The following is a 15,207-nucleotide window of genomic DNA, read 5'->3' as shown; positions in this document are numbered from 1 at the left end:
ACTGGATCTAGCCTACATATATTTTAATCCACTCAGCTCTGAGTATAGATTTAGGTTTACAAACACTGATTGGTCTCCCAGAGGCAGATCTATTTAACCTTTCCTCCCCTACTCCCTCTGTTTTATGCTGCTTCTGATTATGGTAGTTTCCATACAGCACGTGTGGACTAAATTGGCACAGATATGATGAAAAGGTGTGGTCAGATATTACAGCAAGAAGGAGGAATTTGTTTGCATCTGGTCACATACAAATGCACAAAAACACTACCTTAATCCAAAAAGTAAGGTGTATTAGGGGGCTCCAATTTCAACGTCACAGGTGTAATCCCACCATCTGCCTGGGCAGGTCTACCCTCTGTGAGTTTGGTAGTATTGTCATGGTAAACAGCTGTATTGTGTTGATTGGATTAAAAGCTTCTCTGTACTAGGCTTGTCCCTATCTCCCAGACTAGATCCATGTCAAATACCAGCGCCTAGTTTTCCCAAAACGATGCTTCTTAAAGGAGTGGAACTACAACATGAAAGAATACCAAAATCCATGCCTTGTTAAACGGAAGTGGCCCAGTGAAAAGGTATTCAATACACTTTAGCAAACATAATTGCCAATGAATTCAAAGTGGGAGTTTTGTTATAATGTGTTCATGTCAATGGGCTAAACTATAACTATAACGTGTCAATATATATTTTCACTCTAGTGGATAAAACACACAAAATACAAAGTGTACCTTTGTACTAAATATGTAGTTTTACTGTAATCCCCCTAAGCTAACTGGTTCCCCATACTTGTGCTAAATACATTCCTGTGCACTGGACGAACAGAGAGGAAATTGATATTGATTTTTCTCTTCAAACTGTGGAAAACAGAGCAAGCAAGTGTTTTCCCCTATTTGTATGAGTGCATCTTTTCTGTCATTTGTATCAGCGGCATATTTAGACTACCATTTTAACTTTTATGATACATATTAATCTAAATCCAACCTTGGCATTGGAGAAGCTAACTGTTGTTAAAGTAAAGTAAAGTGTGGCAATGCAACACTGATGAATGATCAGTTCCATCCTGCATGTTGGACACAATATACTGTCTGTCTGTCTGTCTGTAGCCTGTACTGTTAAAGGATTGCTTAATCTGCACAGCCTACACAGCAGCTGAATGCAGGTCATGCAGTCAGTCTCTGGTATTGTTATTGATCAGGTCAAGAGCTTATTGATAGCTTTGGTGGGTGCACATAAAAAACTCTTGCTCTGTATCTTTTACACACACACACACACACACACACACCACCACACACACACACACACACACACACACACACACACACACACACACACACACACACACACACACACACACACACACACACACACACACACACACACACACACACACACACACACACACACACACACACACACACACACACACAGTGATGCCTGCATAAATAATGAGCCAGCGTGGGGAGAAATATATGCATGATTATGGAAGTGGGTTGGTCAGACGGCACACATAAGTATCTTGTTGTGCAAAGCAGAGTGTAAAAGACAGAATAAAGTAAAAGGGAACAAAAGGGAGTCATTCTGCTTTCATCAATGCATGTGTTTGTGTGTGTACTATTACCCTCTATTGTTAATTGTCCTCCTCTAACACGTAAGCAGAGCTGTTCTACTGAGAGTGATGATGCCAGTAGAGAATGGTACAACACAGATAGAGGAAATAATTATCAGCCAGTGACACCTTTCTTATAAGAACATCCATAAATAAAAGTAACAAAACATCACTGTAATAGTCCATGCATGAAAGTAGAAGTACAGACATTACATCAGCAAAACATACTTAACCCTTGTGTTGTGTTCAAAAGCTGTTACCGTTCATGGTGTTCGCGGGTCAATTTTGAATTTTTGACCCATGATTTATCTCAGTCCAAAACACACACAAAAAATGACTATCATCCAATATTGTTTTAACTACATCATAACTAACTTATTATGCATTCATAACCATACAATCCTGTTGTAATTTAATGTCATGGCCCAAAACGCATTACACCACATATTGCACACATGCATATGTGTGTTCAGGTTCAAGTGTTAGTGTACATATTCTTTGAGAAAGGTCGAGTTCCCGTGGGGGGAGGGGGCCAGAGAGAGGGGAGACCAGGTGCATGTTGCGAAAAGTTATTGTTACAGTGGATGAAGGGGGTGGGGCTGAGGTGTCTAAAGTCAAAGATTAATCTTGATTGGGACAAATTTGACCTCGAGTCACCCAAAACAATTCTGCTGGGTCTCCCTAGACCCGAACACCAAATGATACACTTTTTTTTTAGAGACCTTCAGACTTGGCAAACATTTTCAAAATCAGTTTTGTAGTGTTTATATAGCTGTTGTGGAGGATATCATGAAGCCTTGTTCTGATAAAAAAAACTAGAGCGTAGTTATTATATAATTTTAACAATGTCTTAACTGGCCATAAACTTGACTAACTATTTAATTTCCTTGTCATTATACAGTATTCCATCAATGAATGACAAGGTTGTGGATCAAGGCTGGTTGTGAAATCCAGATGTAGACTGCAGTAAGAATCTCTCATCATACCAATTACACTTTTCATACAAACATCACAACTGGTTTAGGACTCTGTGAACGCATGAACAAGCTCCAGTTTTGTGCCCAGCCAACATCCATATGTAATTATAATCAATCAATGACAGACACTTTTTTCTTGCATGTCCAGTGTGCAAAATCCATATGATTTTAATACACAATACTTACCACAATATGCCAGACCTTTTCATTGTTTTTTTTATCTGTTTCTTGAGTCAGACTGACAAGCTCGACTGTCCCTCTGTAATCCACGGCTCAGATAAATGTCAAGAAATAGATGAGATGGACGGATATAGAGGGATGAGAAGAGTCAGGCTGTTAGACTAATGGACAGAGAGACAAAAGAGCATCTGCTGAGAGCTTCTACAGACTTTAATCCACAGAGAAGCAGAGGAAAATGAAATGTCCTACAGACCTTCTAAGGCCATTGTCATCACTCTCCAATTTACTTTCTTCAGCTCATCCCCTTTACTGTGGCTCTCTTCTTTATCCTACTCATCTCTGTTTATTCTTGTATCACTTTATCTCTTTCTTTTCAGTAATTTTCTACCTCTCTCCCATTTTGTTTCTTTATTTTTGTATTTCCTTTCTTAATCTGGGCTCCTGCCTTGCCCGTTTTCTCTTTATTTGCAACATTTTTCAACATCTCTAAGAAGAACATCATTCCCTCATTACTTTCTTATTTTCTAATTACCTATTTTCTCCCTTCCCATTCTTCTTTTTTCTAATCCCCCCTGTTTTTTTCTTCCTCTTTCTATGGAAATAAGGCATAAATAAATACAAGGAGCAGAAAGAGAGATATCCCTCTTTTCCGCCCTCAAGTAAGAGCTCAGTGCAACAGGAGGAACCCATATTACCAATAGTGACATTTTTATTATTTGTACAATAGAGACTTTAGTACATTATTCAAAACACTTCTTATATACTGAAAAAATGGTACGTCCCAAAGCCCAAAATGGCTCCAGTATAATTGCTGCACAGCATTTTTTCTATTTTATACATATATTATTTTTTGTAAAAATTGTATCTTAAATAGTATGTACAGATAGCGTCTGCAAAATGCATTCTAAACACATGATATATATTATATATACTTCTGCAATTACATTTCTCCGCATTAATACTCAAACTTAAAACTGGAAGGATTTCAACTTGCATGTGCAAATAAATAAATAAATAAATAGTTCTGTTAAATTGTCACTAAAATCTGTCCAACTTAAAACTCGACAGCAGTTCTCTCTTCGGAGGTCAAAGTACTTTTTGTCACACAACAGAAGAAGCAGCATTCAAGTTGGGTAGGTGTAGGTACTGCAGAAAGCATGAGTACATTCACAATCAATATGAGTCATTTAAATTGGATTTCATTCACAGCTATGTACAGTGACACCGCCCATTTGTTCAGCTCTTATGAAGTTTAAACACATAGAAAATGACTGTTTTTTTATAGTCATATACATATATATATAATATATATTTGTATAACACAAATTCACAATTACAGTAGAAATACATTTTATACAGCTTTGGATAGTACATGTGTAGGTCTCCAAGTCATACTGTGCGTACTTCCATCCATTGTTATAAGTGTCATTATTATAAAATATCACAATTTTTGAGCAAAGCTAAGGTATATCAATATATTTAGAAAGAATTACCTGAACATGTAGTAAAAAATAATTATATTATCAAACTTTTTTCTCTGTTCTCATCACAATATCTTTGATATTTCAAACTCTAAATAGGATCGGGTGGGTACCTGGGGTTAAGATTAAGTCTCTTAACCCACAGGACTTCACTGTGCCATTTTGTGTCCCTTAAATTGAATTAACTAAATTCTAACGCTTATTAAGAGGGTTGACACAAAATGGCCACAGGATGACACTGTCACATCAAGTAAAAGCAAACAACAGTGATGGATGTTGTTTTGCTCTGGATGAAACATCAGATGTTATACAGAACAAAACAAAACTCACTGTCATGAAACGTCTTCAAGAAATGTGTTGCATTCACACAAAGACAGGAAATGAACCTCTAACCTTTTTTTTTAATCCTGCGTTCAATTCTGTCATGTCTATTCGGGGTCTGAAGCATGACCATGAAGGTCAGAGCTTACCAATGACATTGCTCCAGAAACATCTCTTCTACATCAACACAGTCAACATTATTTCTCTTCCTACCTACACATAATTTGAACATTCACCATCTAAATTGGCAGATCCAAATTCCCATGTTCACCATTGAAATTTAAGGTGTAGCCAAAAGACTTTGCGGCACAGATCAGATCTTCCCCTGATTGTTTCAATCTGATTTACTGCAGATTTACCCATTAAGACGGTATTAATACTGACTCTTGTTGCTTTCTTCAGGGAGGCCAGAGGTCAGGACTCAGCAGAGTGGATGCTTGGATTTGAATACCAGGCCAAATGTTAAAAAAAACTAACAGTGTCCTTACTCACTGTGATCCGATCAGATCTGGGCCACAAAGAGGTAAAGCTCTGATGTTTCAGGCCTGTGTTAATACAACCAGAGAGGGGCAGAGGGTCCATTTGGCACAAAGGATAGAATATCAGTCTCACTGAAACTCAGTGCTATAATACATCTAGAGTCTCCTACAGAGAAGAGATCTCTCGAAGCCAACAGAAAATGGCTGGCTGACAGTGACCAATGATATGAAGAGCATGCTGGGATTTTATCATACAACTCAAACAGCTAAAATATGATGTAACATTGCTGTAACAATAATAGAAAACAGGACTTCAAAATATGATTAATGTTACAGTGTTTGAGTTTGACTGGTTTTATTACAGAGATTGGATTGTAAAGTTAGTCTCGAGTATAGACAGGGCTTCATTACGAATAGTGCACTGAGCACCATTGGATATGTGTTGTGTATGGGGGCACATAAGTTTACTGTATATGTGTGTTTCGCCTGTTAGCTCATGTGCATGGCAGTGTGTGTAAACATTAGCATGACTTGCTCGGTAGATGGCACTGTGGGACAAGTTAGGCTCTGCTGAAAATGTCAATGGGCCAAGCCTCAGGAGTATTGCTTCAGCTTTTTTCAGCATAGGTGTGCAAGCAACACTTACAAAAAGAAAAAAAAGAAAACGAGTAGCAGTAATGAACTATCAACAGTGTTTTCTTTACATAAAAAAAATCAGTGGTATATTAAAAAATTGTCCATTTGGAGAAATAATCCCTGTATGTTCATAAGAGAGGATTCAGAATGTGGTTTATCAACAATATTTATATTAATCCTAAACTTTTAAGAGCTGTCGTTCCAGGCCCCAAGGAAAGTGCAGCTCTTGAAAGCTGCAGCTTTATATATGTACACAAGGCAGACAAGTTTTCTGTATACTGGAGGAAATAATACCTGCAAAACAGAACAGAAGACAGCTGAAAAGAATGAAAAAAAACACAAGAAAACAAAAGAAGATAAGACAAGAAAGAGAACCAACAGAAAACAAAAGATAGAACAGAAAGCGAAGAGAACATTGAGGAACAAGGAAAGTGGATCATGTGCTACACCAAACACAAATCTACCGTGGACAGCAAAATTAATGGCAGTGGAGAAAAGCAAAAAATACAAAAAATAACCTTAGACACTGAATGATGAGATGCCTATAACAAACCACAAAATCCAAACTGCAGCAGCCCTGTAGGAACTCAAAGTGTCTTCTTGTGGTCTGTCCAGCCGTCAATCAGATCCCTGACTGCCGGTAGACAGAGGAGCCGATATGTTTCCTATGGTACATTTGGCACTAGTATTTGCCTTTGGTCCAGCAATAGGCAAATAAATGTCTGTGTTCCCCTAAAAAGGTAAAAAAGGCGGCTCATTTTTCAGTTCCACAAGCCTCCAGCGGAGGGCAGGTGGGACGGCATGGGATGGCGATGAGCAGAGTAGAGAAGCGTTGTTGTTGTGTTTGTTTGTTATAAAACTATTTTTCTCTCAGAACCACCAAGTCCACAGTCGGCTGGAAACTCTTCAGCAGAGAGACGGCTGTCTCGTGCTCCATGTGTAAAAAACTATGTCCGTTAGCCTGCAAGGCAAACACGCAGCACGGTCAACAGCATGTGTGTGTGCAGGTATGTATAGAGAGAGGTATGTGTGCAGCAGTATTCCCATACATATGTCTATATGTGTGTGTGGAGGGATGGAGGGCCACTGCCATCATTATCTCAGTAACACATCACTGTTGGGGAAAAGAGAGAGAAGAGGAGGAGCTACACAGTCATGCTGTAGAGGGAGAAGGGGTAAAGACAAAAAAGGGCTTTTAGATGAGTTCATCCAGCTAAACTGTACATCTGTGGAGAGAAGATGAAGGGGGAGGAGAGAGGGGAGGAAACATATGAGGAACAGGGGTTGAGGAGGGGGTTCAATCTGGCATGGTAAAAAGTAGGTGTCTCATTTAGACCTCACAGTAAAATCTTTACAATTTGGGCTCAGCACTTTGGAATAATAGCAACAATTTAGGTATAAATTCAGTTATTATTTTTGAATAATTAGTTTATTGTTTATTGATTAATATTGACTGAAGCAGGAAGTTATTTTAACAGCTTTTTGTTGGCCCTGGGATAGTGACCCTGCAGGATGTACAGTATTTAGAATATACTTGTGTTTACTTGTAATGTTTGCTTTTTCACAACTTATAATAATAAATGTGAAAAGGTTGCTAGTGTTTATGACCACATTTTATCCAAAGTTATTGCATATAAATATCAATTACAATGTAGATGGGTCTTACTGTATAATGACCCTGATAATGGGTACAAGCTGAAACCTTTTTTCAGGTTGCAACTAACAGTCATTTTTATTATCAAGTAATCTTCAGATTATTTTCTGGATTAATCGTTTGTTCTATAAATGTCATAAAATACTGAAAGATGCACCGTAGTTACTAAAGATCCAAGGTGGGGTCTTTAAATGTCTTGGTTCGTCAGTCCAAACCCAAAGATATTCAGTTGGATTATGATATAGACAAAAGTAGGAAATCTCCATATTTAAGAAGCTGAAAACAGTATTTTCTCCCGTCTTTGTAGAATAGCCCTTACCGGCTAAGAGTACATCTACCTTTGTTTTTCCTATCGAATACTTTTTATAAAATAAGGGAAGGGTTGGGAAAGTAACGAAGGGGAGAGAGGGCAGGATGTGGCCCGTTTGACGATGAGTGAGAGGATGTTACCTGCAGAATCTTGTCTCCGGGCTGCAGCGTGGAGGTGGCGGGCCCGTCATGCTGTACCCTAGTAACAAAGATACCCTATAAGTCAAAATGATACACCGTTAGGACAACACAGGGACACGATGGTTTAGAATCTTTGCCTTTCTCATTCTCATTCCATTATCCACCCCCCCAAAAAAGATTACATTTCTGCCAAAAAGATATGGGCTTTTCACCAATGCATGTTTTACATTTGGAGAGGCATGCAAATTATGATATTCAATTGTTTGAATATAATTTACAGAGGCTGAGTGATACATTCCCTACAAAAAGACATAGATTACACATGTCAAAATGTTTGTTTTATCTATTTATAGGGATAAGGACCTGGCATAGGCATGAAAGAGAGTAGAATAGATATGCTGTAAATATATAAATAGATCAAGAAGCATAGTTGTGGATGGGAGTAGAGGGGGTACTAACTAAAGTAGGAAGCGGGGAAGGTAGAAGATATTTTATCCCCCATATTTCCCCCTGATAACCCAAGGCAGAGATTGTAAAAACACCAACATCTTTTCACCGGGAGCTGAAAGATGTTTTGGAACACAGAAAGTGTCGGACGATGCGGCTGTGTCGACTCAGTGTGGTTCAACAAGGTTGTGCATGTGTTGAACACACAAGAGTGAGCTTAACAGAGCAGGTTAACAGGAAGATGTGGTAGTGACAGTGCAGTGGCACCTTCATACCACAGTCTGTGTGTGAAAGCAACAACAAACACATATATTGCATGTTAAAGAGGTGTGTGTTAGAAGTATTACTGTAGTTGTGTTACAATTGCATTTGTACAGTGAGCCTCATATGTGTATACAACCAGATGGTACATTTTGTTTGTCATGATTATATTCAATTAATGCCAGTTTAAATGTGGTTGGTTGAATTTACTTAAAAAATTGGATATGGAGCTCACTGTAAATTGTGATTGTTGATATGCTGAGCATTTTGTAGCAGTAGTCACAACATGTAAACAGTTACACACTACAAAGCAGTTGCACATGAAGCTGCAGCACCCTGCAAAAACCGTCCATCTTCAAAATGTCAGATGTTTCTGGAAATTTTGAAAAACATTTCGTTTTTTCAGGACAATATTGGGGAAGAGGTTTTTGCAGCTCAGTGATAACATATATAAGAAAGACAGATGCTATCCACAGCAGCTCAGTGTGCAAGGACAGCATATTAGGTAACAGCAGTACAGACAATTGGATTTTCAAACATCCAGGTCTGAATGTTTGAAACGTTCTGCTCCTTGAACCCCATCTTCTCTTCCTTAACTGAGCCTGAGAAGCTAATACATCAAAGCCGGAGATCCCAGTCCTGTCAACGTCTCCACTTGCTGAATCCTAATCAGCCAGAAGTGAAACTGACCCAGCGGCTTGGAGTTTCTTAGCTAGTCTTTTAGATACAAATGTAGAAGATCATCAATTCTTTTTCAGAATCCCGATATTGGATTGCAGCAAGATTTCCAAAGGATTTCCAAACACTGAGAAATCATTAGGGATCTAAACTCTAAGACAACTTGTCAGATACAATATGATAAGGAAACTGTTCTGGAGGTGTGTTTTGTAATCTCAATTTATATGAATTTATACTTGCAAGATTTCTATGTCTCTATACAAGAAACACTTGCAATGATTAGTACTTATAAATCACAATCAGGCCAAGATTATTTGATGCTAAAAAGAGTAGACATTTATGGAAAAATATATTCATTAAAGGTCCCATGTCATGCTTTTCCGGTTATTACCCGTCCCCTTGTGTGTTATGAAGGTTTTTATGCATGTAAACGGTGAGTCAAAACCCTCAAAGTACACCCAGTAGCGAGTAAAACTCTAACACAGAAAATACCTCCCCAAAACGCCTCGTTGGAGATACGTCATTGTCCATTTGATTCTTTCCATTTCCACGGATTGGTCCATTTCGTTCCGGGTACGGCTTGACATCATGCCGTACCCGGAACGAAATGGACCAATCCGTGGAGCCGTTACGTTACGTCCGCGGAGCCGTTACGCTAAGCCCCCGCTGATTGGTCCAAATTGACCAATCCACGGACTTCCTCACACACACATCTGTGTGCAGGGAGCAGGCAGCTCAGCTGATTTCTCCTCCCTGGCTGCAGGCTGATAACAGACAGTTGGGATCGCGGCAAAATTCTCTCTGCAGACCCATTCTCACAGCGTTTATCAACCTTTTTCTTACTCAATATCAAGCCACACTTATTGTTTTTACTTCGGCTGTGAGTTTGTGTGTGCTGAGGATGAGTTTGGCTGTGTTTCGCTATGTATCCTAAACAAGGAAACAACACCTCCACGGAGCTCAGCGCGATTCACAACGTCCCGACCAATCAGAGCACACTGTGCTCACAGGGAGGGTGGGGGCTGGAGCTATTGGAGCTACAATGAGCCGTTAAAGGCAGAGAGTGAAATTCAGTGAATACACGTAGTTTACAGAGATGCTGTATGAGAAACCAATGTGAGTTTGGACAATATAAATCTAGTAGACCTCAACAATGGAATTATGATCAGTGGAAATGGCCATGACATGGGCCCTTTAAATACTTTTTATAAATAAAGTGCAACAAAATAATTATGTTAAGTTAAGGATTGTTTGTAGAGTCATTTAAACAACATACAATTATCATTTTATATTGTGAAATATTGGAGCTGTGTTCACGAACCATAAAGTATAGAGGTCTTGATTTCCATCAAAGGTTTGCGAAAATTAAACTGACATTTTCTGATGCCAATTTTGAAGTTAATGCTGCTAGAACAGTATTTTAGTGTTTGCGAATTATAAAAAAAAAACACAGTTTAGCTAGGCTACAAGTGTGCCAATCCAGCCGAGATAATTCAGAGGATTGTGCAAATAACAAGCTGGCCACTAGGGAGAGCCACAGTACTGCGGAACAGCCATTGCTGTGTAGAACATGGATGTGGAATACAGTCAGTCAAACTGTTGTGACATTGTCTTTTTAACTTTATATACTGTACCTGTACTCTGGTCTGCATTTAATTGAAATTCAAAGAAACTTACAATTGATACATTCTTAAGCTTTGTAATATACAATAGAAATAAGTAGGTCAGAAAATATGATGAAACCAAAATCAAAGGCATTGTTCTGAGTTTGAGCTTCTGATTAATCAGCCTAAAGTAGTCAACCGTAAAGAAGTAGCTTCACATGTTTGATGGAAGTTACAAGAATAAGATGATTAAAATTAGATTTGATAAACTGACTCGCAATATCTGCTTTTTCATCATGTGTAACTTTGAAGGCAAATAGCCTCGATGTGTGTGCAAACGTCATTTACATTTAAACCATATATACTTCCATGACTCAGTCAACATTTGAAATAATTGTCAATGTACAATAGCATAGGTAGACATTTTACTCTGATGTGATAAATTAAATGTATTATTATATTGATTCATCCGTATTAACGTGAGTCTATAAAGTATGTCTGTGTAGACCTACAGTATACATTACTCTTGTTTAAATATACTCTATATGTAAGGTAATTACTTGACAAAATATGAAGGAGAATCACTAGAGTAACTGCGGATGGCATTAATAATGGAAAACGTGCTGCTGGCGGAAGCTTTATGGATACAAGTAGAGATGGGTGTGATTAAATAATTGCACGTGTCAGCAACTGAGTCGCAAGATGTCTACTTAAAACTTAAGCGAAGTGATGAATTGACAGTTTCTATATTATCACTTCACACCCCCGGACTTAAATTAATTCCCCAGTTGTCACATTGGCTGCACAGAGGCTGACTCTTATTGTAGGCTTTCTATTTATAGACCAGCTGTCTCGTCAGTTACTCAACATCTGAATAACAGTCAGTAAAATCTGCCATACTTCCTGTCCTGAGATGAAAGTGATGAAAATCGTAGATCACCCACGGTGTCCCAGAACTAAAGAAAGCAGCCTTCCTAAAATAGCTGTCAGAGCTCCGTGAGCAGCCTCGCTCCTTTAGTCTGACTATAGCAGCATGTTTCTAGGACAGACTGCCATGTGCAGGAGGGCTGGGGGATGCGCAACCCCAAAAGGCTCTCGGCACAGGCACTGACAAAATCAGACAAACTCAGGAGTAGAAATGATAAAAGACTCTGGTGTATCTGGTAATAAAACATCATGAATGCACGTTTCCTAATAGTACAATATTCCAGTTTGTTGCTTTCTTTTCCAAGAGACCTGAAAGTGATGAGGACACTGCATAGTTCTTGTTACCGTTTTCCAAACCCAGTTGTCATTTCGATAATGTTTTTTAACCTGTTTGGTGATGCTGAGGAGAATTATTTTATAATTTAAGAGGTTTAGTTTTGATATTTTGTTATCACACCTCAGACTTCTTCACCCATGAATAAAATAAAGCCTTTTCTACCCAGACGCCTGTAGTTTAAGATTACAGACTCAATGAGATTAAAAGTTAACCAAGTCAACCTGCTGCCCCACGGACAGACAGACGAAAACACTGCGGTAACTAGCAGCAGTTTCCATGGCAACTCTGAGGTAAAGCTGGGGAGGCTGTGATAGGCTGGCAAGCCAGGTCGGGTCGTACCATGTCAGAGGGTTTGAAGGGGTTCCCCTGGCCGCTGATGCCACCAGAGATACTGAAACCAAGACCAGGGTTCTTCTCTATTCTCACACACAACTATAGAGAGAGAGGAGGGGGAAAAAAAGGAAGACAGAAAAGAAAGAAAGACAAGTGACAGTGAAATACAAAGATCAACACAATCTCTACACATGCAACACTTACAGTGGAGGAAGAGTGCTTTTAATGTGACAAGTAACATGCTTTTGCAGCTATATTGGAGGTCCTCAGTTCTCTGGCAACTATAACTGAGCCATAAATATCTTTGTCTGAATTGTTCTGTTTGGCAGGGGAAAAAAAACCTTGCAGGAAGATCAGCTGATCTGGTTGGTGTGAATGACTTCATGTTCCTACCTAAACTGGTACAGAGATCTCCATCTGTGAAATATCTCAGATTTAGAACTACGCCTCCATGGCTTTTTCTAGACCTGCATCATCTCACAAACTATGGCTGTGTGTCACAGTTTTTTCATGTTTTGTGCTAATAATTATAATAGTGTTAGTTGATAGCTATTGGCCTTATATGGACTCTTCAGAATTTACTTGTAACCATATTGACATGTTACTAGCATATTAACAACAACAGGAATTGAAAAATGTACTTGTTGGTTTGTTTTCCTGGTTTCACTCCTTAGGTGTTAAGTCCCAAAGCCTAGGGAGTGGGCGTCAGCATCTTTATACCGACGCACTAGGCACCATTTAGTGTGTGGAACACGGTTTCAAGTAACTCCAAGCCATCGTCAGCCATTAATATAAGGCACTGCCAATTTAAAAAACAGACCTCCAAGATAGTGTGGGACGGGGTTGCTGAGGACAGACAGACAGACAGACAGACAGACAGACAGACAGACAGACAGACAGACAGCCAGACAGACAGACAGACAGACAGACAGACAGACAGACAGACAGACAGACAGACAGACAGACAGATACCTGTTCCTGGAAACCATCCGTGCTCTTCTGGCCTTTAGTCTGCAACAGGCAGCGAGCGCTCTGAGGCCGCGGGTTGGTGTGGGTCATGACAGCCTGGTTGCTATGGACCATGCCCTGATTGGTGTGGACCATCCCCTGGTTGCTATGCACCATTCCCTGGTTGCTGTGTACCATGCCCTGGTTGCTATGCACCATGACTTGGTTGCTGTGGACCATGCCCTGGTTGCCGTGGACCATGCCCTGGTTTCCGTGGACGATGCCCTGGTTGCTGTGGACCATGCCTTGGTTGCCGTGGACCATGCCCTGGTTGCCGTGGACCATGCCCTGGTTGCCGTGGTACTGAGGGTTGGTGGCGGGCTGATGGGATGTGTGGGAGGAGTGGGGGTTGTACTGGGGTTGGTTCCCAGACGGGGACAGAGCCATGGACATGCCGCCACCGGGGTAACCCTGTCCAGGACCAGGATGGCCTGGAAGAGGAACATTTTTGATTGGTTACACTCTGAAATAAAACTATCTTTAACAGGTTAAAGTGTTGATTTGAGGAGCATTGTTGGTAGGCATACTTAATTCTACACCGACAGACCTGTGTTGTTACTGGATAGTTGTACGTTCTAAACTGAGTTGACTTCAATTCAACTTTTTATGCAACAGTAGCTTAAGCTGATTTTTGTGTGAATGTTTTTTGGAAGCTAGCAGTTTGTAATCAACAAAATCAACATATGGTTTAAATCCAGTATGCTCTTTCACCAGCATCCTTTTAAAGATTTGCAAAACAGTGACATCTAGCACAAATACATTATTTGAAGACGTACAATGACCTCATTTTGATGAAAAAATTAATAAAATGAAGGGGAAAAGAGACATAATCTCTCTCTAAGTAATTTTGTAAGAGATGGTGGCACTGATCCCCTCAAAATAAGGAGAAAATTAAATTAAAAAAAAACGTAAAGTGGTATCCTACTTGTTTTGTATATCTAGATTCAACCCCCAAATACATCATAACAGGCTACAAATGAACCATGTATACATGTATTTCCATTTACCTTGAGTCATGTTGCCTTGATACTGTCCAGAAGGAACCACTGACAAGGGCATCGCAGGTTGGTATTGGCCCCCTTTGTTCATCATCCCGTCGTAGCCCTGCTGCACAACCACACGATGAGGTGTAGTGGACGAGGAGGAGGTAGAGGAGGCGACAATCATGGTGTTGTGTGATTGGTGGGGAGTGTTGTGGGAGTGGGCACTCTGTGGACAGTGGAGAGGAAAGTTTAAGACATGTAAACTTCAGGAACAGAGGAATGGTTATTGGAGTCGCCTAATTATTTACATTTAAAGACATTAACCCAAGTTATTTCCAAGCTTCAACATCCCAAACATCCATAGGCTGGATAAAAGAGGGCAGAACACAGAGAAAAAAGGCCAGCTCTTACCTTTTTCATGAGGTTGTCAGGTGGGACATCCCTCCGGCCAAGTGAGTATGGAGCCCACTGGTTGCTCCCTGACAGCCCCTCCTGGTCATTATCCAGCATGGCAGCCTGCTGAGAGGGGCTCTGAGAGAGAGACAGAAAAAAAAAGGAGCGACACATTGACCATTACTGGAAATCAACATTTTATTTTAGTAATTCAATCATGTATCAACCCATTCCTATCTGAGACAGGTTTATATGATTGTTTTGTGAAATTCAGTTTTTTTTTACACCATAGGGTAGATAGATGTTCTCGCCTAGCTGAAGTAGCACTATATATTGTGTATTACCTGATAAAGGTGAACAATGCTTTTTCAGAATAGAATCCAAATATATCACATTCCTTTAGCACCAAAGCCTCTTGTCTCAACCCCTGAGAGCCTGGCTTCATTTTTCAGCAA

The 15,207-nt window shown here is 39.8% G+C and overlaps 1 protein-coding gene across 17 annotated transcripts in view; it reads right to left on the bottom strand.

Annotated features, from left to right (window-relative positions):
• Positions 1-4,300: 4,300 nt before the first annotated feature.
• lrrc7 (leucine rich repeat containing 7) overlaps positions 4,301-15,207 on the bottom strand; it is a 120,154-nt gene continuing 109,247 nt past the window's right edge. For 9 of the 17 annotated variants that reach the window (XM_034146913.1, XM_034146919.1, XM_034146915.1 and 6 more), the window contains 6 exons: positions 14,771-14,890; positions 14,384-14,585; positions 13,341-13,807; positions 12,375-12,467; positions 7,782-7,856; positions 4,301-6,638 (listed from right to left, as the gene is read on the bottom strand). In XM_034146913.1, the coding sequence (XP_034002804.1) occupies positions 6,537-6,638; positions 7,782-7,856; positions 12,375-12,467; positions 13,341-13,807; positions 14,384-14,585; positions 14,771-14,890 (1,059 nt within the window). In that variant the 3' untranslated portion in view covers positions 4,301-6,536. Of the gene's footprint in view, positions 6,836-7,781; positions 7,857-12,374; positions 12,468-13,340; positions 13,808-14,383; positions 14,586-14,770; positions 14,891-15,207 lie in introns of all 17 variants that reach the window. The other 8 variants (XM_034146921.1, XM_034146920.1, XM_034146925.1 and 5 more) reach the window with 8 other exon arrangements.

Source organism: Trematomus bernacchii, unplaced genomic scaffold, assembly GCF_902827165.1.
Source record: "Trematomus bernacchii unplaced genomic scaffold, fTreBer1.1, whole genome shotgun sequence".
NCBI lineage: Eukaryota > Metazoa > Chordata > Actinopteri > Perciformes > Nototheniidae > Trematomus > Trematomus bernacchii.
This window is presented reverse-complemented; position numbering and strand designations above follow the sequence as displayed.